The sequence below is a fragment of the Heteronotia binoei genome, chromosome 8 (assembly GCF_032191835.1).
Source record: "Heteronotia binoei isolate CCM8104 ecotype False Entrance Well chromosome 8, APGP_CSIRO_Hbin_v1, whole genome shotgun sequence".
NCBI lineage: Eukaryota > Metazoa > Chordata > Lepidosauria > Squamata > Gekkonidae > Heteronotia > Heteronotia binoei.
The window spans coordinates 102,204,851-102,230,425 of NC_083230.1; the positions used below are offsets into that span (position 1 = coordinate 102,204,851).

General features: G+C 42.4%; 1 protein-coding gene across 1 annotated transcript in view; it reads left to right on the forward strand.

Annotated features, from left to right (window-relative positions):
- The window catches only part of B4GALNT3 (beta-1,4-N-acetyl-galactosaminyltransferase 3), a 140,260-nt gene that overhangs the window by 98,836 nt on the left and 15,849 nt on the right, over positions 1-25,575 (forward strand). Inside the window, exons 5-15 of the mRNA XM_060245761.1 lie at positions 498-588; positions 2,798-2,898; positions 5,058-5,125; positions 6,567-6,645; positions 8,202-8,268; positions 10,544-10,687; positions 11,921-12,030; positions 14,483-14,583; positions 18,412-18,491; positions 20,401-21,415; positions 24,288-24,583. Coding sequence (XP_060101744.1) covers positions 498-588; positions 2,798-2,898; positions 5,058-5,125; positions 6,567-6,645; positions 8,202-8,268; positions 10,544-10,687; positions 11,921-12,030; positions 14,483-14,583; positions 18,412-18,491; positions 20,401-21,415; positions 24,288-24,583 — 2,152 coding nt within the window. The remainder of the gene's footprint in view (positions 1-497; positions 589-2,797; positions 2,899-5,057; positions 5,126-6,566; positions 6,646-8,201; positions 8,269-10,543; positions 10,688-11,920; positions 12,031-14,482; positions 14,584-18,411; positions 18,492-20,400; positions 21,416-24,287; positions 24,584-25,575) is intronic.

The following is a 25,575-nucleotide window of genomic DNA, read 5'->3' on the forward strand; positions in this document are numbered from 1 at the left end:
TTCTAGCTGCCTTAATTTACTTTTAAAAGAGTCATATATTTGTTGTACTCTTTCCCTGTAGGGAGCCCAATCGTACATAAGAGGCTTCCTTAGAACTTCCTGCCACTTAGAGAAACAGGGAGCATGAAAATTATGTGGTCTCCCCAAACCGGCTGTCCATCTTCTAAAAACAAAACAGGGAATTAAGGCATCTTAAACACTAACTGTAAATAAGCTTCTGCAGACCAGAGTTCCCTTTAACATACTAACTGCATCCTGTGGAAAGTTATTCTGGTCTAAGCCCATTGAGTTCATTGGGTTAACTCTGCACAAAACTGTACTGCAGTACTGCTGTCTGTCTGGAATGTTTCCCTAAAGATTACAGTCTTCTTTATCCTTGTTGTATTTCGTTTTGTACTTTCTCCTTTCCTTCTTTAGAGATACTCTGCTCTCTGTTTCTTTATTTTCATCCATTTAGTGGTTTTGTTTTATTTTTTGCCCTTTTTTTGTACTTTCAGATACGGACCACTTTAAAGAAACTGGCAGCATCTCCAAAATGGACCAACTATGGGTTGCGCATATTTGGCTATCTGCATCCATTCAGTGATGGTGAGGAGAGGCTAAAAAAAAACAGGCTCAGGCTAGAGTTGATGGAAACAAAGATTTGATCTCATGCATATAACAGTACATCTTTTTATTTTTTATAACCATGATTGGGAGGGCTTCTAGTGTCCTGGCCCCACTGATGAACCCCCTGATGGCACCTGTGGATTTTTTTTTTTTTGCCACTGTGTGACATAAGAGTGTTGGCCTGATCCAACATGGCTTCTCTTACGCTTATTTTTGAAACAGGTTCATCTGTATTCAGTCTTTCTGTTCTTCTTTTTCTTAGGTTATAAACAAATATATTCAGGCTTCTCACAAACAAAAAAAGTGTTTCCTTTTTCCCCATATTGCTTTTTCCCCTTCTTCAGAGAACCACAGCATTCTTTAGCACAATGGTAATGTTTCCTTTATAACTTATTTCCTAAATTGATAAAGAAGAAGCTGAAGTGTCTTTCAAAATGGCCACAATTTGTAGGAGATTGTATTGCCTCACATGAAGACGCCTCATGCTGAGTCAGATCATTGGCCTATCAAGGTCAGTACTGTCTAGCCAGAGGCTCCCCACAGTTTCTTTCACATCGCATCCTTTTAATTGGAGATGCTGGGAAGTCAATCTAGGATCTTCTGCCTATAAATAGATGCAGTACCACTGATCCACAGTTCTACACATACCATGATCTTCTTTGAAACATGACTACTTGGGTGCCATTTACACCCCATTTTACTGCTTCAGCTCAAAACTGGAAATAAAAGGAAGTTGCATGAGGGGGGGGGTGTTTCCCATGATTTTATGTAATGGTATTGCTCTTTTCTAAGAATTCCATGCTGGAAAATGGATGTGAGATCAGACACTAACCTCTTATTTACCCAGCTTTTTAAACTAGCAGATATAGGATCCAGCCACACAGTACTCTATTAAGTTTCACTGATTTTGACAGTACTTAAGTAGCACTACTGGGCACCAACAGGGATTTTATTGTTCTTTTGTTTGGCCAGGTTGTGCCTACCATTGCTATTACCCCATTTATCAATGCTGCCATTCTTCGACTCTGTATTATTTGGTCTTACTGGTGTTTGCTTTTGGTCTGTTTACTGTTTTTAACTGTATGTACTACCTAGAATGTTTTGCAGATAGGCAGAATAACCAGGCTAGAAATCGTGTAATTAAGCTAGTGTGAGCCAAGAAACAACTCAAGAAAACAATTATTTGAGATTTCCCTATTGTATCTAACCTGACAGCAGATCTTCACTATATAAATCTGTCAATTTGACTGCCATTGTTTTCTCTCATTGAGCTGTAACACTGAGTATAATCTAGAGATTCTTTATGGAGAACTGTGGAGTTCTCGTTATGGAGAACTATGACAATAAAAGCAGTTTGATAGCCCAGCTTAGACCAGTCTCATTAGAACTGGGAAACTTAGCAGAGTCAACCACAATTAGTACTTGGACGGGAGACCACCAAGAAAGACTGGGATTGCTATGCAGAGGAAGGCAATGGCAAACCACCTCTGCTCATTTGCCTGGGGTCACCATGGTCCTTCTCTTTTGCTTGGGGTCGCCATGAGTGTGACTTGTTTGGCAGCAGGGGTAGAATTCTAGCAGGAGCTCCTTTTGCATATTAGGCCACACCCCCTGATGTAGCCAAGCCTCCAAGAGCTTACAAAAAAGAGCCTTGTAAGCTCTTGGTGGATTGGCTACATCAGGTGGATGTGGCCTAATATGAAAAGGAGCTCCTGCTAGAATTCCACCCCTGCTTGGCAGCACGCAATTATTATTTAGGACAAACTTGCACAGATGAGCCATTGGATAAAACAGCTGCTACAGCCAAAATAGCAAGAGACTCTCGTGGTACCTCAAAGACTCACAGATTTATTGTAGCATAAGCTTTCACAAGGTTTGAAGATTGATACTGAACGAAGGCAGACAAGCAAGCAAGCAGCGATGCATTATATTCCCTTACACTGCCCATGGGAAATGGCTTCCTGCATTGAGGTGCAGTCAGGGAAAAGGTACTTGGATTTTAACAGAGTATTCTCTTTTGCTCCTACAGTGCAGTGCAATACAGTACAGAATTGGGGGATTGGAAATCTGCTGTCTAGGTTCTCCCACTGCCCAAGAAAGGGCTCCGTCTCACTCTCTGTAGAAGGCCATCTTCTCTTGAACAGGGTCTTGCTCATGTCTCAGTTAACCCCAGGATTCTTTCCTGTAGGTGAATTCCAGTTTGCCATTGCTGCTGATAACAATGCAGAGTTCTGGCTGAGTGCAGATGAGAATGTCTCTGGCATCCAACTCCTGGCCAGTGTGAGCAAGGTACTGTATCCGCTTTCTCTCTCCCTTTCTTTCTTTTAATGTCATCATCTGCTCTTGGAGGGAAACAAAGAGATCCATTTTTCATGCCTTACTGTACTCTCAATTGTTGCCCCTGACAAAGTCATATATCATTAATGCTACTTCTAGGGTCTCCCAGGGAGGAAACTATTCTCAGATGGATAGCCACGTTGGCCTCCAGTAGAAGAGCTAGATTCAAGTTCAACAGCACCTGAAAAAACCCAACAAGATTAGCAGGGTATATTTTTTGAGAATCAATACTCTGAAGCTTTGACTTTCAAAAACTTATACCAGGGGTGGCCAACCTTGCTTAACATAAGAGCCACATAGAATAAATGTCAGGGCTTTGAAAGCCGGGAGGGAGGGAAGGAAGGAAGGAAGGAAGGAAGGAAGGAAGGAAGGAAGGAAGGAAGGAAGGAAGGAGTGGAGTGGAGATGGGGAGGAAGAGGTAGAAAGAAAGCAACTTTAACTTTAAATGCATTCTTTAAGCTGCTGGCAAGCTTGGCTTGGAGAAGTGTTTTAAAGAGACAAATGCCTTCTCCAAGCCAGCTGATGGGGCAGTGAGGGCTTCAGGAGCCACACAATGTGTGTGAAAGAGCCACATGTGGTTCCCGAGCCACAGTTTGACCATCCCTGGTGTATACCCTGGACATCTTGTTGGTCTTTAATATTCTACTGGATGTGTGGAGGGGAAAGTGCATCATATGGACCCTCCATGACCCCTCTGACGACAATCTCAGTTGTTACTGGCACCATGCTTTGTGCATTGGATCCTGCAGTATATATCACCCAGGCCTGGCCTATTCCACCTTGCTCCCACCCATGCTCCAGGGCCCTCACCCAGTCTCCTCTCCTCACTTGCAGAGCTCTGCTGCTCTTTTGGAATCTCTCACCTTGGAGAAAGCTATGCTGACCTCCTTTCCTTCCTGCCTTTCTGCACCAGATTTCTCTGCTAGGGTTTCTGTCTCCCGTTTTCCAGGTCCCAAGCCTCCTTTATGCCTGGGGTCACCTTGGCCCTTCCCTTGCTCTCCCTGGAGCATTTCTCCCCACCTAACATAGGGGCCACCACCTGACAGTCCTGGCCTTTTGCTGGCTGATTCCAAAAATCTTTTGCAAGGGCAGAGAAGTGTCAATCCTCCCCCCCTCCCATACACACACAGCCAGTGTAACAATAGGCTCTATATTTGCCTTTGGAATTGATTCTTCTGGACCAAAATAGGAGGGAATGCAATTGAAATACCATTTTGATTATATGTACCTGATTTGGACACAATGCGATGCCACATGAGGCTTATATGGTACATCCTTGCCTTGTGTCACTGATATTTATTGGAGCATAATTTTCACTTGGTCCTATATTGATTAATATTAATATTGCAATAATTGAGCCTATGTGCTTGTCCATTGAAGAAGGACAGACAGAATCTATAAAGGATTACAGCTCAGAAGAATGCAGTTGTCCATTGAAGAAGACCAATAGGCCAAAACATGTCTTTTTTTAGGGTCACATTGACTGATAGCAGATGGACTTTTAAAGCCACCCAGGGGGTGGAAGGCAGGCGGACCAAAAAAGTGCGTCCACACGCGCACATCTGCCTCCTGCTCCCGAGTTGCCCCCCAGTTTACTGGGAACTGGCTGGGGTGCTGGGGTGCCTCCGAGACGCCTCCCTGGCCATCTGGAGGGCTGGGAAGGGCCCGGTGAGTGGTAGATGGGGCGTGTGAGCATTCCAGACATTCCCCAGGTGCCCATAGCCTGCCCCTTTTCCAAGTGCTGTCTAGAAGCTCCGGGACACTCTATTTCCAACTGGCACTCTTTGGGGCAGCTTCAAGCCACCCCAAACCTGTTGTCTGTTGTTGGCCATAAGGTCCTTTATTGTGCGTATTGTATGATTTGCAATTCTCATTGAGGCTATATTTAGACTTATAATTGCTTTTAAACTAATTGGAAGCTATCCTGTCATAAGATTCAGGAATTACCAAAGCAGCAAGCCACTTGGCTTTGCTACTTTCATAGTCATTTGAGCACTTAACTTGGGCTGGATTCATTGCCTCTTAGCAGGCAATCAAAAACCATGCTGTAGCTCCATGGGAATGAAGTCTAATGTAGAGGGAGGACAAATTTTTGGTTTTTTTTCTTGCAGACTGGTAAGGAATGGACGGCGCCTGGGGAGTTCGGGAAATTTAGGAGCCAAAAGTCAAAGCCAGTGAAGTGAGTGACTTGTGCATTGTTCAGCAGCCTGCAAATCTGCTCATCAGATTCCCATGACTCACTGTTTTAGGCGTCAGCCAATAGAGCCCTTTTGCTCTATTTTTAACAAAAGTCTGCATGGCTTTTGTGGGTCTCTTTATTAATCCTCCCTCTGCTCAGCCAGTTTGATGACAGAAACATTTTCACCTTTGAAGGTCTTTTTGAAATGTCGTTCTTAGAACATCGTGACTTCAAAACGTTTTGGAAATAAGACGACCTTTAAGGCTTCCCTTCATCTTTTTATCAGTGGAGAGCACTCTCTGTTTTTAAGTGTTCTGCTTAAGACAATTTCTGAGTGCCCCCTGGTGGTGTTGGTTGGAATTTCCTACAGGACAGCTGATTCCTGGACCCTTCCTCGGATGAAACAAATTTATGCCGAGTTTTGCAAAAGCACAAAGATGAATTTGTGCAATCTGGCATTATTTGTGTACATATTGCAATTATTACTTGACACCTTGCTCAGCTAAAGGTTTGGTTTTTCCTAATGTCTGGGGCTGTTCCACTGGGGCTGTCTTTTTCAGGGAAAAAGCCAGGGTTGTTTTGGGGGGTTTTTTTAGCAGGAACACGGTTCCAGCTGGCTTGGACTCAGGGAGTGTGGCCTAGTATGCAAATGAGTTCCTGCTGGGCTTTTTCTACAAAGAAAGCTCTGGGAAAAGCTATTGGGGGGTGTTGACCATGAGAACTTTATCACTATAATTTATCACAATACAAATAAACCAGTTGATTTGATGGATGTATCTTAAGTTTCCCAGGGGCCAAGAAGCTGGAATTCAAAGACCTCTTAGCTAGAGAGAAGGTATTATCAGAAGATTCAGAGCTGGTTCCTACACACTTTGACGTCTTCTTGGAAGAAATTCATCTCAACACTGGCTAGAGAAATAGTTTAGACAGATACCTCTCCAAAATAGATTATGCCCATGTGAATTAGGAGTCCTTGATTCTATATCCCATAATATTTTAGAATGTCCTCTCCTGGCCTCACAACGTAGACAATTTTTAGCTGAATATTTCCAACACAATGTATTTACTAAAAGGAAAATTCTATCCCTACCTTTTAGAAGACGTTAATCCCCATATTACTACATGTGTTGCGAACTTCTTAGTAGAAACCTATAAAATTACGTAAATCTAGGCATACTACTGTATTTTAATTGCTGGGTGTCTACTTTTGATTAGTATTATTGACTGCTATTTTAATTGATTGTTTATGTATTGTTCTTACTATATTTCAGGCCTTTGTACCTACTTTTGATTGTGAATCATTATTGCTCTTATGCCAATAAAGGTGTGAACTGAACTGAAATAGGATGTGGTTCATGTTTGACTGAATAATGGGTTGGTGCCCAGAGGACATATTGTCAGACCTGGGTTCATCTGTCTCTCTCTCTCATCCTTCCCATAGGTTGTTAGCTGCAAACAGGTACTATTTTGAGGTGCTACACAAGCAAGATGACAAAGGGACAGACCATGTGGAAGTGGCAGTAAGTTCTCATGTCTAGCCATGGACTTTCTGTTTGGCTAATTGTGTAGAGGCTTGGCTTGAAGCCTGTTTCCCTGCTGAGTTTCCTACAGAGGGGGGCCAAAGCACGTCCACTTTAATGCATTGTGTGATGCTAGTTACTTTTTTCCCATTGGGAGTACATGGATAGAGCATGTATCAACAGTTTGATCTGTGTACTTAACTATAAGGGAGGGGAATAGAAGCTTGAACCACAGATGGTAATGTAGGTTGCTCTTTCCTACACTGAAATTGATCTCCTTAAATTAAAAAAAATGATCATGTCTTGAGAGTTATTTTTGTTTGCCATTTGTTGCCCTTTCCAGCCACCTTACCTTCCTGGGGCATCCTGCTCTATGAAGAGGTCAGTCTTCTTTTTCATAATACATGAAAAAGAACTGAAGTTAGGAAGGGATTATTCAGTTCTGCAGACTGGGCTTGCAGAAACTGTAACCTAGGAAGCTGAATGTCAGCTGTGTATGGCAACCTAACCAGAAACCTACTAACAGTGCAGTCCTAAGTTTGCATAGCCTCAGTGAGCTTAATGAGACATTTCCTAGTGTGTTTGTGTTAGGACTGTAGCCTACCAGTGCAATCCTATGCAGGTGTACTCCAGTTTGAGAGCCACTGTGGTGTAGGGGTTAGAGATTCAAATGAGGATCTGAGAGACCCAGGTTTGAATCTTTACTCAGGAATGGAGGCTCATGGGTGACCTTGGGCCAGTCACACACCCACAGTGTAGCCTACTTTGCAGGGTTATTGGGAGTATAAAATGGAGGAGAAGAGAACTATGTAACCTGCTTTACTATGTAACCTGGGGAGAACGGCAGGGTATAAAGGGGTGGCCAAACTTGCCCAACGTAAGAGCCACATAGAATGAACATCAGGTGTTTGAGAGCTAGGAGGGAGGAAGGAAGGCAAGTAGATGGAGGGAGGAAGAAGTGGAAAGAAAGCAGCTTTAACTTTAAATGCATTCTCCAAACTACTGGCTAGCTTGGCTTGGAGAAGTGATTTAAAGAGATAAATGCTTTCTCCACGCTGGCCAACAGGGCAGTGGGGATTTTGAGAGCCACACAATTTGTGTGAAAGAGTCACATGTGGATCCTGAGCTACAGTTTGGCCACCCATGGTATAAATGAAATAAATAAATAATGTTTATGATGGCGCTATTAAATGTCAACCTAAGCAGAAGTCCCACCATTCTGAGGCCATTGGCTTCAATGGACATAGAAGGCTGTAAGTTGAGTTAGGAGAGCACTGTTAATTTCGTATTTTGCTGGTTAGGGACCACCCGTTCTGAGGACTGGATGGGGATCAAGCACCTGACAGGCCACAGTGCATGAACCTCCTGATGGTACCTGGGTTTTTGGCCAATGTATAACATGGAGTGTTGACCAGATGGGCCATTGATCTGATCCAGCGTGGTTTCTGTTGTGTTTTTAGGGGCTACATTTACCTTGGGTTACAGCTCTCTGTCTTCTTTTCCAGTGGATGAAATGAATTAATCAACCTCTGTTTGCCTCTGTCTTGTTCTTTCAGTGGAGGCTGAATGACCCAGAGGCCACATTTGCGATTATCGACTCTCCGTCCCTCTCCCTTTTTGCCAGTAAGTATTTCCCTCACAGCATTAATCCTGCCATCTGAACTTGCCTTTGTCATTTTTCTCTGAATGCAGCATATACCAGGCTCAGGAAGGAATGTCGTTTCTTGGGCATTTTCCATATAATATCTCCTTTGTTTCCTGGGGCATTGGGAGGAGTTGAGTAGGAGAGAGAGAAAAGGAAACAAGGAGGCTTGATAAGTAGGCTTTTGTTGTTCAGAGAATTTGGAATTCAGCTCAGGTTGCCAGATCCATAAACGTGATCAGATTTTGGGTCTCTGGTGTCTGATTGTTCTCTGATATGTGGATACAAGGGACATTCATGAGATTCTATCTGGGAAGGTCTACACTGCAGACACGTTTGGTGTAGTGGTTAAGTGCACAGACTCTTATCTGGGAGAACTGGGTTTGATTCCCCACTCCTTTGCTTTCAGCTGCTGAATGGCCTTGGGTCAGCCATAGTTCTTGCAGAGCTGTCCTTGAAAGGGCAGCTTCTGGGAGAGCTCTCTCAGCCCCACCTATCTCTCAGGGTGTCTATTGTGGGGGAAGGGAAAGGAAAGGAGATTGTAAGCTGCTATGAGACTCTGAGATTCAGAGTGAAGGGTGGGGTATAAATCCAATGTCATCTTCTTTTGCCGTGGCTTCCTCCAAGGAGCCTTGAGGTAGATTTTAAGAGAGGGTTTTTTGGAGGCTCTTTAATGGCTTTTGGGTTCTTGGGGGCAGGGGTCTTTTATGAAGGTCATTTATAACATTTCTCCTCTTTTCAAGGCTTGATTCTTGGGGCAGAGGTCTTGTATGGATGTTGTTTGTAATGTTTCTGCTGGCTATTTTGATCATTTGATGTTTTAATCTGTCTGTGGTTTTTAATCTGTTACCCATCTCGGGACCCAGTTGCCTGGAAGAAATGTGGAAATATTTCCCACGAGAGTTGCCTTGTTTTCCCTATGCTTCCGGAGGATGTGGGGAGAGCTTTTGTGGCCTGGATCCGGTCTAATGAGGCCCTATAAGGGCTTTTTTTGTAGCAGGAACTCCTTTGCATCTTAGGCCACACACCCCTGATGCAGCCAATCCTCCAAGAGTTAACAAGGCTGTTATTACAGGGCCTACTGTAAGCTCCAGGAGAATTGGCTACATCAGGGGTGTGTGGCCTAAGATGCAAAGGAATTCCTGCTATAAAAAAAAAAAAAAAAAAAAAAAAAAAAAAAAAAAAAAAAAAAAAAAAAAAAAAAAAGTTCTCCCCTTAAGCCAGAATTTATGCTGCTTTCACTAGTCAAAGACGTGGTTTCAAAAGAGGACGAAATAATAACAATATATATAATCACTGCCGCCAGAATTTTATTTGCCCAGCATTGGAAAATGAATCTCATACCAGATAGAGAAGCAATAATTCAAAAAATTCTAACTATAGTCGAAATGGATATATTAGCTAATATAATTAAGGGAAACACGAAAGAAAAAGCAACAGAAAGATGGAAAAAGGTTTATTTATGGTTAAAAGATAACTGAGATGTAATAACTTTATGGATATTTCTTTTGTCACAGTACATGTTTTTGTTTATAATAAGATGACGATAGTTGATTCTGGTTTATACCACTGTCTCACCCCTTTCGAATTCTACATGATGATAGAGACAAGAACATTTTGTGGTTAGCTTGATATGTTCAATATTAGCTAGGGATTCAGTATGCCATAAAGTTTTTCTTTGTGTATTTGTATTGTATGGTAAAACTAGCTGAATAAAATTTATAAAATACAAAAAAAAAAAAAAAAAAAAAAAAAAAAAAAAAAAAAAAAAGTTCTGGGCCCTATAAAGGGAGGAAGGAAGGACGGTGAGGAGAACAGACCACTTCTGGCTCCCAAATGAGAAAGGAGTGGAGCCAAGGGAGGGGACAAGGATAGTTTTAAAAACAACAACAAACCTCCTCTCTCTTGTCTGAGGCCTGGAGGAGGATACAGTATACCCTACCAGGCTAGGGATGTGGGGGAAGGGTTCCTACAATGTGCTATAAAAATTGAAACCCCTCACAGAACTATCATGCCCAGAGTTACTTGCGAGAAAGCCATGGCAGCTAAATTGGATTAAATTTGTAGTGCGTTCATGACCTGAGATAACTATTGCTCCAAGAGCTGTCAGTGCTTCATGTTCAGAGGGTTGGACTAAATCTGTTAATATTTGTAGGGCATGCATGCCAGATATACACACAGAAATATGCCTCTACCTGAGCTAATTATTCTTATTTTCTTCCATTCTTTCCCTTGCTTTTTGGGGGGTGTTCCTAGATGAAAGTCTTTTGAAAATGGATGAGATCGATCACATTCCTCAAACGTTGGCCACTCGTGGAAGCCGGATGACACCAAGTCGACATATGCAAGAACACCCAGCAGATATGCTGAAGCCTGACCCTCGCGACACCATTTATAAAGGTAAACAATTAGACTGCCCAGACAACACTTCTAACCCCCATTAAGATGGGAATTGCATGAACCTGGTTTGTTCCCCATGTTGCGCACATACCTCAGTCCTTCACACACACACACACACACCCTCACATGGAGAATCCCAGGTAAAAAACTAACTCTCGTTATCCATGTCGATAGATCCAGGTGGGCAGCCGTGTTGGTCTGAAGTAATAGAACAAAGTAGGAGTCCAGTAGCACCTTTAAGACCAACAAAGTTTTATTGAGAATGTAAACTTCATCAGACGCTGATGAAGTATGCATGCATACAGAAGCTTACATTCTCAATAAAACTTTGTTGATCTTAAAGGTGCTACTGGACTCCTACTTTAATTTAATTCAACTTGTTAACTCATTATCCATGATGCACTGCAGTTAAAGGGGTTAGCCCTGACTTGGATGGTCCAGGCTCGCCTGATCCCATCAGATCTTGGGAGCTAAGCAGGGTGGGCTATGGTTAGCACTTGGGTGGGAATCCACTAAAGAAGTCCAGAGTTACTACACAGGGGCAGGCAATAACAAACCACCTTTGTTCATCTCTTGCCTTGAAAATCCCATGAGAGGCTGCCATAAGTCAGCTGTGATTTGATGGCACTTTTCACACACACGCATGAAATTGTGGGTGAGCTTTTTTATCACATATGATCAGGGGTGGAATCCTAGCAGGCACTCCTTTGCATATTAGGCCACACACCCCTGATGTAGCCAATCCTCTAAGAGCTTACAAAAAAGAGCCTTGTAAGCTCTTGGAGGATTGGCTACATACAAAGGAGCTCCTGCTAGAATTCCACCCCTGCATATATGATCAATGTTGTGAGGGGTACAGGAGCAAACAAAATAGCAAACAAAAGGACTGGATGTAGCTCACAAGTCACTAGTTAGTCATTCTCATAGAAAGGATATCTGAAAACTTTCCGCCAGATCAAAGAGAAGTCTAACTTATAATGAATTTAGAGGGGACTTTCTATATAAGGGAAGAAGACTCTTTTGGGAAGAGGTTATAAGTCTGTTGTGATCCGCCCTGAGCCCATTTGTGGGGTAGGGTGGACTAGAAATGAACAAAAATAAATAAAATTTAAAAACCACTGGGCAAAAGTGGGGTTCGAGTAACCTGGAAGTGGCTGTTGGCTCCTGTTTGGGATTGTTCAGTTTGGAGCTGCTGTCATGCTGTAACTGCCTCTCTTTGCCTTTGCTTCTCAGTGCCTCTGCTAAGCAAATCACAGATGCGCAAGGTGCTTCCAGACTGCCCTTACAAACCAAGCTACCTAGTCAACGGATTCCCTTTGCAGCGCTATCAGGGGCTCCAGTTTGTAAGTCTCCTTTTCCAGCTGGAAATGTCCTGCTCACACTGGCTGTGAATGGACGCATATTCTGAAGGATGGATTAATCATTTTGGTTTAATGTGTGCGTGGACGCATGCCTATTTCTCGTTCCATTTCCTGTTCAAGCCCTGTGGTCTGTTTCTGAATGTACCGAACCACTAAGGTCATCTTTGGGATTCCTGTCTTAGATGCCCCTGCCTTCTGAGTTTAGAGAACTCAAGGATTTATGTCCCCTTTTTTCATTATCTCTCTCTAGCAGGTGAAGACTTGTTTCACCTGCCGTTCCCTCAGTTATCCCTCTTTCCAGCTCTACGTCATTTTATAGCTTTTAATAAGTAGTTAATATGCATTAGCTTTGGTTTGAATTGTTTTCATGATATAAGAACATAAGAGAAGCCATGTTGGATCAGGCCAATGGCTCATCCAATCCAACATTCTGTGTCACACAGTGGCCAAAAAACCCCAGATGCCACCAGGAGGTCCACCAGTGGGGCCAGGACACTAGAAGCCCTCCTACTGTTGGCCCCCAAGCTCCAAGATTACAGAGCATCACTTGCCCCAGACAGAGAGTTCCATCTATACCTTGCGGCTAATAGCCACTGATGGACCTCTGCTCCATATGTTTATCCATTCCCCTCTTGAAGCTGTCTATGCTTGTAGCCGCCGCCACCTCCTGTAGCAGTGAATTCCATGTGTTAATCACTCATTGGATGAAGAAGTACTTCCTTTTATCCATTCTAACCCAACTGCTCAGCAATTTTATCAAGTGCTCACGGGTTCTTGTCTTGTGAGAAAGAGCGAAAAGTACTTCTTTCTCTGCCTTCTCTATCCCATGCATAATCTTGTAAACCTCTCATGTCACCCCTCAGTCGTCGTTTCTCCAAGCTAAAGAGCCCCAAGCGCTTTAACTTTTCTTAGGGAAAGTGTTCCACCCCTGTAATCATTCTAGTTGCTCTTTTCTGCACTTTTCCCAATGCTATATCTTCTTTGAGGTGTGATGAGCAGAATTATACAGTATTCCAAATGAGGCCACATCATTGATTTATACATGGGCATCATGAGACTGGCTGATTTGTTTTCAATTCTCTTCCTAATAATCCCCAGCATAACATTGGCCTTTTTTATTGCAGTTGCACACTGTCTCAGCATTTTCAGTTGGTTATCTACCACAACTCCTAGATCTATAAGAACATAAGAGAAGTCATGTTGGATCAGGCCAATGGCCCATCCTTTTATATATGCTTTTATAATGTTTAGTTTTAACTGTTAGCTGCCTTCATGGCTCTGACTGGGCTGAAAGACAGCATACAAATTTTGTAAATAAATACAATGACTACAATCAGGGTTTGGGTGATCCCACTTATTTGGGGACCTTACTATGCAGCAGCTCAGTTTCTGCTGTAAAGAGCTGATGGACAGTACCAGCTTCGCATTACTAGGGTTATTCCCACATCGGGCTAGCTAACATTCATTTTCACAGGTTGGTGGTCATCTTCCATTTGAAAGAGTCTTTTTTGCACACCTGTGCAAAATCCCCCCAAAATTTTGTTGGTCTCTAAGCTGCTACTGAATTCAGATCTAGTTTGGCATAGTGGTTAGGAGTGCAAACTCTTATCTGGGGAGACGAGGTTTGATTCCCACTCCTCCGCATGCACTTGCTGGTGTAACCTTGGGTCAGTCACAAGTTCTTTCAGAGCTGTTCTCTCAAGAGCAGTTCTCTCAGAGCTCTCTCAGCCCCTCCTACCTCACAGGGTGTCTCTTGTGGGGAGCGTAAGGGAAAGGAGATTGTAAGCTATTCTGAGTGAAGGGCAGGGTATAAATCCAATCTCTTCTTTTTTTGCACATCTGTTCAGTTTTGCGCCGATATTTTGTATCAGTGTTATTGTGTATTATTTTTAATGGTATTATTTTTAACAGTCCAAACGAGCAGACTGAGAGCTTTAGGGTAGGAATTCTTGAAAATAATAACATTTCCACAAAATAAGAGGATGAGTCTGTGGAGAACCAGATGAAATCTCAGATCTTAATGCTGCATCAGAAATATAACTGATGCTCTAGAGAGGGGCATCTGAGTAATTCAGGTGCTTACTCGTCCTGAAACCACAGTTGTTTCATGTGCTTTGTTTTGCTGTTTATTTGACCTGAAGCAATATACCCACAGCATAAAATTAAGGGGAAAATGAGTGTCTACTTCTTCACTTTCATCTTGGAGTAAATGACTGCATAATTAAATAGCATGCTTGTTATCCCTGGTATAAAGCAAAGTGGATCTCAGAATTCTACACAATGATCCACACATTTTGCAAATAAGTCTGGAAATGTGTGTTGATTTTGAGATAACAACTCTGAGCTGCAGCTGGAAACCTTTGGGTATCTCTGATCGTGCAAAGTAACTCTGACGTTCAGTTCTAGTGATGGGAACATCTTTTGCTCTTTCCAGGTTCATTTGTCCTTCATATATCCCAATGATTACAGCCGCCTGAGCCACATGGAGACAGAAAATAAGTGCTTTTACCAGGAAAATGCCTATTACCTAGACAGGTAAACCCCCTCCATCTTGGAGAAGTTGCATAGTTTTGTGACTGGAAAGCTATGATGGAATTTTAAGATAAGGTAAAAGATGTGAATCTAGCCCCATGGCTCAGAGTTGTAAAGCTGCAGTACTGCAGTCTAAGCTCCTCTGCTCACGATCTGAGTTCGATCCTGGCAGAAGCTGGGTTCAGGTAGCCGGCTCAAGGTTGACTCAGCCTTCCATCCTTCCGAGGTCAGTAAAATGAGGACCCAGCTTGCTGGGGGGAAAGTGTAGATGACTGGGGAAGGCAATGGCAAACCACCCCGTAAAAAGTTTACTGTGAAAGTGTTATGAAAGCAATGTCACCCCAGAGTCAGAAACGACTGGTGCTTGCACAGGGGACTACCTTTTAAAAAAGATGTGTACATTAATATATCTATAAAGCTATTGTTGCTGAAAAGAAGTAGTAAGAGATGCTTTATACAAGAAACTTTTGTTCATATGTGACCAGCACCTTGTAACGATAATTGTTTACCGGGTTCGTTACAAGGTGCTGGTCATTACCTTTAAAGCCCTATATGGTCGAGGACCTGCCTACCTTAGGGACCGCCTCTCTCCATATGTTCCCCAGAGAGCACTGCGATCAAGTTCAAAAAATCTTCTTGAAATCCCTGGTCCAAAAGAAACTAAATTAAAGCTACCAGAGAACAGGCGTTCTCTACAAAGGCCCCCCAATGGTGGAATCAATTGCCGCAAGAGGTGTGGGCCCTACGGGATCTTAACCAGTTCCATAGGGCCTGCAAAACTGCCCTCTTCCAGCTAGCTGTTAAAGACAGAACTCCTGATAAGATCAGTAATACCGAGCCATCTTATACGCCATTCGACTGTGTTTTAATGTCATACTGTTTTATTGGTTTTATTGTTTAAATTATTAATTATATTATCTATTGTTTATCTGTATCATGGTTTTACATGTCTTGTTAGGCGCCCTGAGCCTGCCTAGGCGGGGAGGGTGGGGTATAAATAAAAGTTGTTTATTATTATTATTATTATTATTATTATTATTATTATTATTATTATTATTATGTGGATATAACTTCCATATGAGAAACCAGCTGGTATACCACATGTACACTGTAAAAATGTATCTGCATCTATTTTGCTATGATTAGCAGCAGGTTCCTGCTATTTGTGCCTATGGAAAAATAGATATGTATGCATATTGTGGGGCACATGCAGTTTTCTTCCATGTCTGTGATGACTGTGTGCAAAAGTATTCTTGTGCAAACAAAATGTACAACTGTTACTGGCATTCGTTACTGTAAAGGTCCTGTTAACTGAATCTTATGTATACAAAGCTTCTAGAGGCCTGCACCCTATTTGTTAAGACTGTACAGTTCATGCAAGTATAAATATAAATCCCACTCCCATTTATATGAGTATTTGATTATCCAACTGTATTAGATGATTCCCATGCTGTCTGGATAAACGAGGCACCGCGTCTGTACTGCAACAGTATAATGGCATTAGCTGTATGGTATTTTTGAAATAGCTTGTGTTGCAAAGAAGCAGTGGGGATGCATAACGAACGGGAGGAGCATACTACAGCCGCTGCCAGTCTGAGTAGACAATACTGACTTTGATGGACCAAGGGTCTGATTCAGTATAAGGCAGCTTCATATGTTCATACCGTTTAGATAAGGAGGTTAAGCCCAATGCCATTATCTCAAATAAAACAGCCATGCCAAGTTGCCATTTGCTCCCTTGGACCAAGTATAGAAGCATAGTGTCCAAACCTGCACATTTGCCCCAGTGAGGCAAACAGATGCTCTGTTAGAGCCAATTCAGGCTCAAGGGAAAGTCTTAAATTCCCATCTCCCTGCACTCTGGTCCTGATTCAAAACAGTGTTCCACACACCTGCTGTGTAAAGAGAAGAATGGCTGCAGAGCTTTGTACATGGAATCCATCTGCATCGTGACTGCTTTGGCTTGTAGACTGAAGGTGAAGTTTTGCATGTTTGAGTGGGCCCCCATGAAAATATCTCCCTATGCACAGAAAAATGGCTGTTTGTCAGGAAAAGAAGTTCATATTTTTTTCTGGATTTACTAACAAGTGTGTTAAAAAAAAAAAAGGAAAGACTTGACCTTTTTGTGGCAGATTTTACAAAAGAAAGCTAAAATGCCATTGGAAATACCATTTGCAATAGAGGTATGCTTACCAAAAGGAAGAAACTGAAGAACAAATTAAGCAGTTGGCTGTAGAACTGCAAGCAAAGGCCTTACATAGAGGAAAAGAAAGAATCTCCAAGTAGCTCAAAGTAATTTACTAGCAGCCCAAAGCAAAGTTCAAAGACCAAAAACTCTAATGAAGAAACAAGCATTGAAAAGAATTAGGTGGACATAGCAACAACATCAGGGCAAAATGGATAAATTTAAATAGTATCAATAAATACCAATGGACTGAATTCTCCTTCAGAACACATGATAATCTTCAACCAATTGAAAGACAAAATGCTACTAGATTTTAAACAATAAAAAATTAGGCAAAGCATATCTTGCTGTAACACAAAACAGTGTGGAGTAGCCATTTACATAAACAGCCCACAATTAGAAGTATTAAGAGACTCAGGTGGAAGATACCTAATTTTAAAAATGAGACTTCCAGAAGGCAGCAAAATATGTACAATAGCAACAATATATGCATCAAATAAGGCTAAAGTTAATTTTTTTGAGATTTTTTTTCCAAACTATGCTAGACTTCCAAGGAAATAATGAAATTTGGTGATATGAACAGAGTACTAGACCCCCAAAAAAGGACAGAGCAAAGAATAACAAAGGTGGAAAATTACCTTAAAATGTATTTTAATGCACAGGAATTCTGAAATTAGAAGACCCCTGGAGGACCAAGCATTCAAAGGGCGGAGACTTCACCTTCTTTTCAGACAGACATCAAACATATTCAGGAATAGATATGTGTTGGATATCAAAAAGTTTGACAATGGATTTAGAAAAAGTAGAGGTTCAAACCAAAGATATTTGCAGTCCATAATCCCATAGAAGTAGTTTTGCAATGGAATAGAGAATCAAGAAGAAGATTAAGTGAGATTAAGTGATACTCATCTACTACAATATAGTAAATAAGTGTAAAAAAATTTAGAAGAGTTTTGAAAAATAAACAACACAGAAGGAATGTCTTCAGCTGCAATTTGAGACACAAAGCTTTTATCAGAGGACTAGCAACTGTTTCTTTAAAAAAGCGGGAAAGTAGAACAAAGATAATAGAAAAAATTCAGAGATTGGAACAAGAACATAAAAACAATAATAATGAGAACATTAGTAGAGATTAAACAATTAAAAAACCAATTAGATGTTAGTAGAAGAGGTGCACAGAAAATTAAAATTTCTAAAACAAAGATTTTTGAGCATGCAATGGAAATGAACCTGTGATTAAAGGCATTATTACACAATTTCTCCTAAAATCAACAAATATTTACATAACTGCTTATTTCTTTTTACAATATGCAATAAAGATTAAACTTTTTATATCATATAATTTGTTTTCCTTATTGTTTTTAGTAACAAGTCCTTTCAGAAAAATTTTCACAATTCGTAACAGCACCGTGTTACATCGGGTACATTCAACATTCTTTCATTTCAAAATTCCAAATATTAACGCCACAAAGCAGTCCATAATTCCAGTAGGACAATCACTTATAGAAACATTCTAGATGTCACCCCTCTAGAACTTTTTAGAAGAAGGTGTAAATAAAATAAATACCAGGCAGAACAAAGTGGTATTAAAACATAGTAAAACATAGCAATAAAGTAATACTTGTGTTTCTTTTTGATTCCTGCAGATTTGGATTCTCCAAGTATATGAAAATTGACAGACCAGAGGGGGTAAATCTAGAGTATGAGGAAATGACAGAACAGGCAGGTATGGAACTACATGGTACTCACACAAGCGTTGTCTCATCTTCCTCTTCTTATGTTTTATGGCTGACAAAGAACTATAGCAGTGGTGGCCAAACTGCGGCTCTTTCACACATATTGTGTGACTCAAAGCCCTGTCAACTGGCTTGGAGAAGGCATTTTTCTCTTTAAATCACTTCTCCAAGCCAAGCCAGCTAGTGGCTTGGGGAATACTTTTAAGTTAAGCTTTCTTTCCACCTCCTTCCTCCCTCCACCTATTTTCCTTCCTTCCTTCCTTCCTTCCTTCCTTCCTTCCTTCCTTCCTTCCTTCCTTCCTTCCTTCCTTCCTTCCTTCCTTCCTTCCTTCCTTCTTTCCTTCCTCTCTTCCTTCCTTCCTTCCTTCCTTCCTTCCTCTCTTCCTTCCTTCCTCTCTTAAACATCTGACATTTATTTTTTGTGGCTCTTACGTTAAGTAAGTTTGGCCACCCTGAACTCTAGCCTCAGTTTGGTAAAGTCAAACGAAGTGGTTTCACATTGAAAGAAGGAAACAGAGTATCCCCCCCCACCCCCCCATCGAGATAACATAAACTTGATGGAGGTGGTTTAGATAACTGCTGATCAGGAGCAGATTTGCAGCCCCCCATGGCTGCATTTCATTGTTTAAAAATCTTGGACATTCCAAATATTGATTTGCAGGGCTTTTTTTGAGCAGGAATGCACAGAAACACAGTTCCGGCTGGCTTGGTGTCTATATGGCCGAGGACCTGCCTACCTGAGGGACCGTCTCTCCCCATATGAGCCCCAGAGAGCACTGAGGTCAGCAGGGAAGAACATGCTGACTATCCCTGGGCCAAAGGAGGCAAAATTACAGAGTACCCGGGCACGGGCCTTCTCTGTTATAGCCCCGTGCCTTTGGAATCAACTCCCGGAGGAGGTACGGGCCCTGCGGAATTTGGACCAATTCCGCAGGGCCTGTAAGACTACTCTTTTCAAGCAGGCCTTTGTAGACCATTGATAGGATGGCTGTTTAATCCACCAACGATTTTATCTAGTGACCCCTGCCATAATATAAATATACAGAATAACATCAAGAAGATCACCGCCGTCTAAATTATGGAACGACCCAGACAACTGGAACTGGTTTTAGATTGTTGTTCTTAAACTACTGTATAATTTAATTGTTGTTTTAATTTACCTTATATTGTATAATTTTATTGAACCGTTGTTAGCCGCCCTGAGCCTGCCTAGGCAGGGAGGGCGGGATATAAATAAAATTTATTATTATTATTATTATTATTATTATTATTATTATTATTATTATTATTATTATTGGTATGGCCTAATATGCAAATGATTCCTGCTGGGCTTTTTCTACAGAAAAGCCTTGTGTGAAACAATGGTGACATCAGGGGGTGTGGCCTAATATGCAAATGAGTTCCCACTGGGCTTTTTCCCACCCAAAACCCCATGTTGATTCTTGTAGTTTGTCCTACTAGCATATATTAAGCTGGATAAAAATTCAATTGAAAAACTGATGATATTGCTGGCCAATGTTATTTTGGGGTATTGTAGGCCATGCCGGGGGGGAGGGTGGGCATGTTCTTCTCTCACTGTTGTCTCTGGACAAACAAGTTTTGTAGGTTTTCCAAAAGAAAGGAGTGTTTCCACAGTGAGCAGCAATGGTACTATAATAGTATATGTTTAATACTGTTATTTGTCTCCAGCCTCAGAGACTCCAGCCTCAGAGACTCTTTGTGGCGGAACTAGTGTAGACAAGAGGTGGGTGGTAGAGGTGGTTGTTTTTATTCCTACTTCTGGTCAAAATTTAGTGAGAAAGTAACAAAACAGTAGCTGTGTTTTCGATGTATCGTCATTATCATGTACCTTTATTGGCATATCAGTAGTCACAGAATTATTTGGTGTATCCTTTGCAGACTTTGAGGGAGAAAATTCGGATGACATCCAGTATGCAGATCCAGAAGGAGAAGACTCATTTCCCCAACTGAATTCTACAAAACTCAACGCTGATAAAGATCCCACTCCTGCAGCAGAGTATGCCAATCCTTATGATTATTCTCCACAAAAGCATCGGAATCTCTTGTCAGTTACTGGTGTCAATGTTGGCCAGAAAACAGAAAGCAAAGAAGCTAAAAGTCTGAGAATTGCTTCAGTCAGTCAGAGGAACAATAAAAACAATCTGGAACAAAATTCACTGAAGAGGAAGACACGTTTGAAAGGTAGAGTAATAGAAAATTCCAGAAACTCTCCTCAGGACAGGAGTATCCATGATTTAGCAGTGAGCAAAAGGATTGTGGAAGATGAGGAGCTGCAGTCTCACAAAAGGCCCAAAATGGCTGGGGAGCAAAATCCTATCAGGCCCAGGGACACAACCAGAAAGATGCCTAGAGAAGCCAATCCTGTTCAATTAAGTCTAAATGATAACATTAACAAGGACTTGTCAGTGGATACCTCAAAAACAAGGACACAATTTCAGGTGTCTGTCAAAGGTGTTGTAGAGGCAGCTCTTCTGGAACACCCAGATCATGAGGACCAGTGGCTTAATCAAGTGGATTCATATATAGCCCAGCATAAGGCAGCAGATGCCGCCAATGTCGTCTTAGGAAGGATAGAGCTGGATTCCCAGAAACCTATTGGGGTTGATTCTGTTCAGCCAGCAGTTCAAGAGGAGGAGGAGGAAGAGGAGCTGGTGGTAGAGGACAAGGAAGGAGAAGTTGATGCAGAAGAAGAAGGATTTGACTACATTCCTGTATTTGACCAACCAGTGAACTGGGAACAGACTTTCAGGGCAAACAATCTGGACTTCCAAGTGCTGAGGACAGACTGGATTGATCTGAAGTGCAACACTTCGGGGAACCTGCTGCTGAAGGAGAAGGAAGCCCTAGAGATCACTCGTGTATTTCTGAAGAAACTCAACCAGAGACATAAAGGGTAAGGCAAATGGTATCTTGTGGACTCTGTGATCTGTACTCATAATATGAACTGAACTCTCTGATCTGTTATCATAATACAAACTATGGCTCACATGCATGATGAAATTGTACTCTGGATCCAGGGGTGGGGAACCTTTTTTCTGCCAAGGGCCATATGGATATTTATAACATGATTCACGGGCCATAAAAATTATCAACTCAAAAAACAGTGCTCCACCGAGGGAGAATGATTCAGGCCAGCAAAATTAACGCAAATAATTGTTTTTCTATTTGAAGTCATGTGGGGAGAGCCTAATCTGGCGCGCACACACACACACACACACACACACATATATGGCCTGCTGCCCTAGGCAAATGCCTAGGTCCAGGGCTTTTTTTGTAGAAAAAGCCCAGCAGGAACTCAGTAGCATATTAGACCACACCATCTGGGATAATCAAGTGCAAACTGAACTGTGACAGTAACTTTTCCAGGCCCTGCAGCAATTCTGGCCGGCCAGCCAGGCCCCAGTGAGGTTGCCGCACAGTACATCTGATCCCTGTGATCCCTGCCTGGCCCTGGAGAAGCTGCACAGCGCAGCTGGGCCCCACGATCCTCGCTGGCCAGCCAGGCCCCAGGGAGGCTGCTACATGGCTCAGTTTGGCCCAGCAATCCCTGAGGGCCACACCAAGTGACCTCGAGGGCCGCATACGGCCCTTGGGACAGAGGTTCCCCACCCCTGCTCTAAGCCTAAATAAATGATTAGAAATGTTACCAGACTTTATCCTGACAAAGAACAGGGACATTTTTCTGTAGATGGGAGGAGCCAGGAACATGGCCTATGAGCCCCCACCCTCCTGCTCTTTCCTGACCCTGCATTTCTGGCTTTCCCACTGTTCAGCCCTACTAGGTACTACTGGGCTTGAACCTGGAGATTTTATTTATTTAATTTATTCATTTATACCCTGCCTTTCTCCCCTTTGGGAACCCAAAACAGCTTACCTCGTTCTCCTCTCTTCCTTTTTATCCTTATAATAATCCTGTAAGGTAGGTTAGGCTGAGAGAGTGTGACTGGCCCAAGGTCACCCGCCAAGCTTCCATGGTACAAGTGAGGTTTAGAACCTGAGTTTTCTAGATACTAGGCCAACACTCTTAACCACTGTACCCCACCAGCTCATGTGATCCAGACTGTGATTCCTTATTCCATGCCCCTGCCTTTCCTACTAGATTAGGGGTGGCCAAACTTGTTTAACAAAAGAGCCACATAGAATAAATGTCAGACGTTTGAGAGCCACGAGACATGAATGTCAGATGTTCGAGAGCTGCAAGGAAGGAAGGCAAATAGATGGGAGAGGTGGAAAGAAGGCAACTTTAAATGCATTCTCCAAGCTGCCAGCTGGCTTGGCTTGGAAAAGTGATTTAAAGAGAGAAATGCCTTCTCCAAGCTGGCCAATGAGGTGGTGGGGGCTTTGGATGCCACACAATATGTGTGAGAGAGCCACAGTTTGGGCACTTCTGTACTAGATGAAGAAAAGAACAATAGGCATTTTAATCCAGGATGTTGCTCAGGGAACTGACCTTGCCAGAACTTGGTGCGTCTGAGCGGGATGGGGGGGGGGGGAGTATAGAAATGAGGGTGCTACAAAGGGCTGCTCTAGACATGGCACAGCAGGGAGAGAAGAAACAAGTCACATGTACACTACAGATGAGAAACCTAGATTGAAATTCATTATCTCACATCTTGGGAATTGTACTTACAGAGCGGGAGTATAGAGTTCAAACAGATTCTCTGCTCCCTCGCCGATAACAGCTAAGGTGGTCTAAAAATGAAGGAAGCTTACCTTGAGAATAGACTCAGAACTTTCTTTCTTTCTTTGACTTGACCACTCTACTGAAAGGTCAGCTCATTCTCATGGAATGCAACACCAACCACAGACAATCAGCAAATATTGATTCCTTTGCCCCGTAGCCCTCCGCCCTATTTTCTATCCCTCCTCCTCAAGAGCTTCACAAAGAACTGTGGATTCTTCCTCCTCCTTCAGCACATCACAGATATACTAGGCCGGTAATTCTGATGCTATTTTTCCGAAAGTGCTAATGAGTAATCCTTTTGGGGAAGCCTGCTTTTGCTTTTGGGCGGGATATAAATTGAATAAAATAAATAAATTAAATAAGATGTTGTGCAGGTGTTAGAAGCATCTGACTGATTCTTCTGGCTTATAGTGACCCCAAAAAATTGTTCTGCAGGGTGGGGAGATTCAGTTCAAAGATCCTCATGAGGACACATCCAAAAGCCACATTTGCTTTACCAACGCTATTCCAGAAGGATCGGTGGCGGGCCTGTAGCTACAGGGGGGGCCTGTAAGGGCACTGCCCCCTGACTTCCAGACAGGGGCCCCAACTTCCAGGGACCCTCTGGTGCACAGCCTGCTTTCCCTCTTTAATTGCCATGGTTGAGCTGGGGGGGGGGGAATGGATGGCTGCACATGCTGGGGTTGGGGAGAGGAAGGTGGAAGGAAACCCCCTGCTTGCCCGCAAGGTGCAGTCCCTTCTTGACTCGCCCCCTGGCTTTTAAAACCCTGGCTGTACACTGATTCAGTGGCATGACATAATGTTCCTGTTTATGCAATAATTATATATAAAAACAGAGCTGGAGGGGATCCCTCAAGTGTCAACCCCCTGCACAGTGCAGGAAATGCAAATCAAGCTAATGCTTTTATTGCATGTTCCTCTGTCCCCATCATACAATGTTTTCAGTCCCGGCAGAAAGGAAATCGGGTGTAAGGCAGAGCAGAAATCTTGCAGGTTTAATGTGCCTCAAGCTGACTGATTCAGCACTAGATTAGACACAAACTGAAGCCCTGATGCTCAAACACAATGCTATCCATTGCAGGAAATTCCAATTGCGGCGCATCGTGAATGTAGAGAAACGTCAGGACCACCTGCGGGGCAGCCGCTACCTCCTGGAGCTGGAGTTGGTGGAGCGGGGTGGGCGCCTTGTCCGTTTTTCAGAATATATCTTTGCGCGGGAATGGCAAGGGATCAGCAGTGTGGAGGAGGAGAGAATTATGAAGAACTTGGCATGGGGACGCCGGCGCCATCTGATGGTCATCCCAGAAGAACCAATTCTTTGCTGGCCATTGGGCTTTTCCTGGAACCACCGTGCCATGGTCCATTTCATTGTGCCAGGTAAAGGGGGAAAACAACAACTGTGATGGACTGGGTATTTTAGATTGTGTAAAAATAAACAGCAGGAGAATAATGGTGCTTGGCCCTTTGTCCACCTATATGTCCATGGACAGATCCACTAGATTTGTTCTGATGGGTTTCTTTGGAGTTGAAAGGTCAGTGCCATGGCTTGGGTGAGTTTAGGTGATTCACTTACAGGGCTCTTTGTTTTACACCTAGGTATCTTAGTCAAATTCATACAAATCTATTGATTAGCCCTCAACATCTGTTTAAGGCTTCCTCAAAATTCCAAAGTAGAAAAACTAGATGTTTCCTATTCTCTGTCACATCTCCCAAATGTTACTGGGACAAAATATCCAACTTGTGACACTAGAATGACAAATTTTAAAAAGAGGTGAGGCAAAACTTCAAACTGGTGCACAGAAATGGGAACATGTTGCAGCCTCTGGTATTCCCAATGGGTTTTGAAATTATCTTCTTCAGGGATGAAAATGTTTTTGTTTGTTACTGTCTGAATAAGATAAATCAAGATCCTTTTTGCCCTGGGAAAGATTGTTTTCAAAATGTGTTTGGCTCGTCATAGGTTCCATCACAGGTCATCAATCTGAGGTTTTGTTTTGTGATGCACCTCCTTTCTTCTGTACTAGAACTGAATCACTGTAATATTAGGATTAGGTTTCCCTCCAAAAGCCAGTGCCATTTGTCCAGCCATGACAAAAAAGCTGTTTATAATGATATGCTAGCTATAGGATTTAGCATAGCTTGTTGTGGGTTGGATCCTGTAGTATTATTTGCATCCTTTAATTTGTCACGCTAACACATTGCTTTGCTTCAGTTCTGTTTTTTAGACTTCTGCGTGGTTCTACAATCCAAAACCTATTTCATTGTTCATTGGGAGTCCTGTTGATTCTGTTGACTTATTCTGTGTAATCCGCGTTGAGTCCCAATGAGAAAGGCACACTATAAATAACATAAATAAACCCTAAGAATTT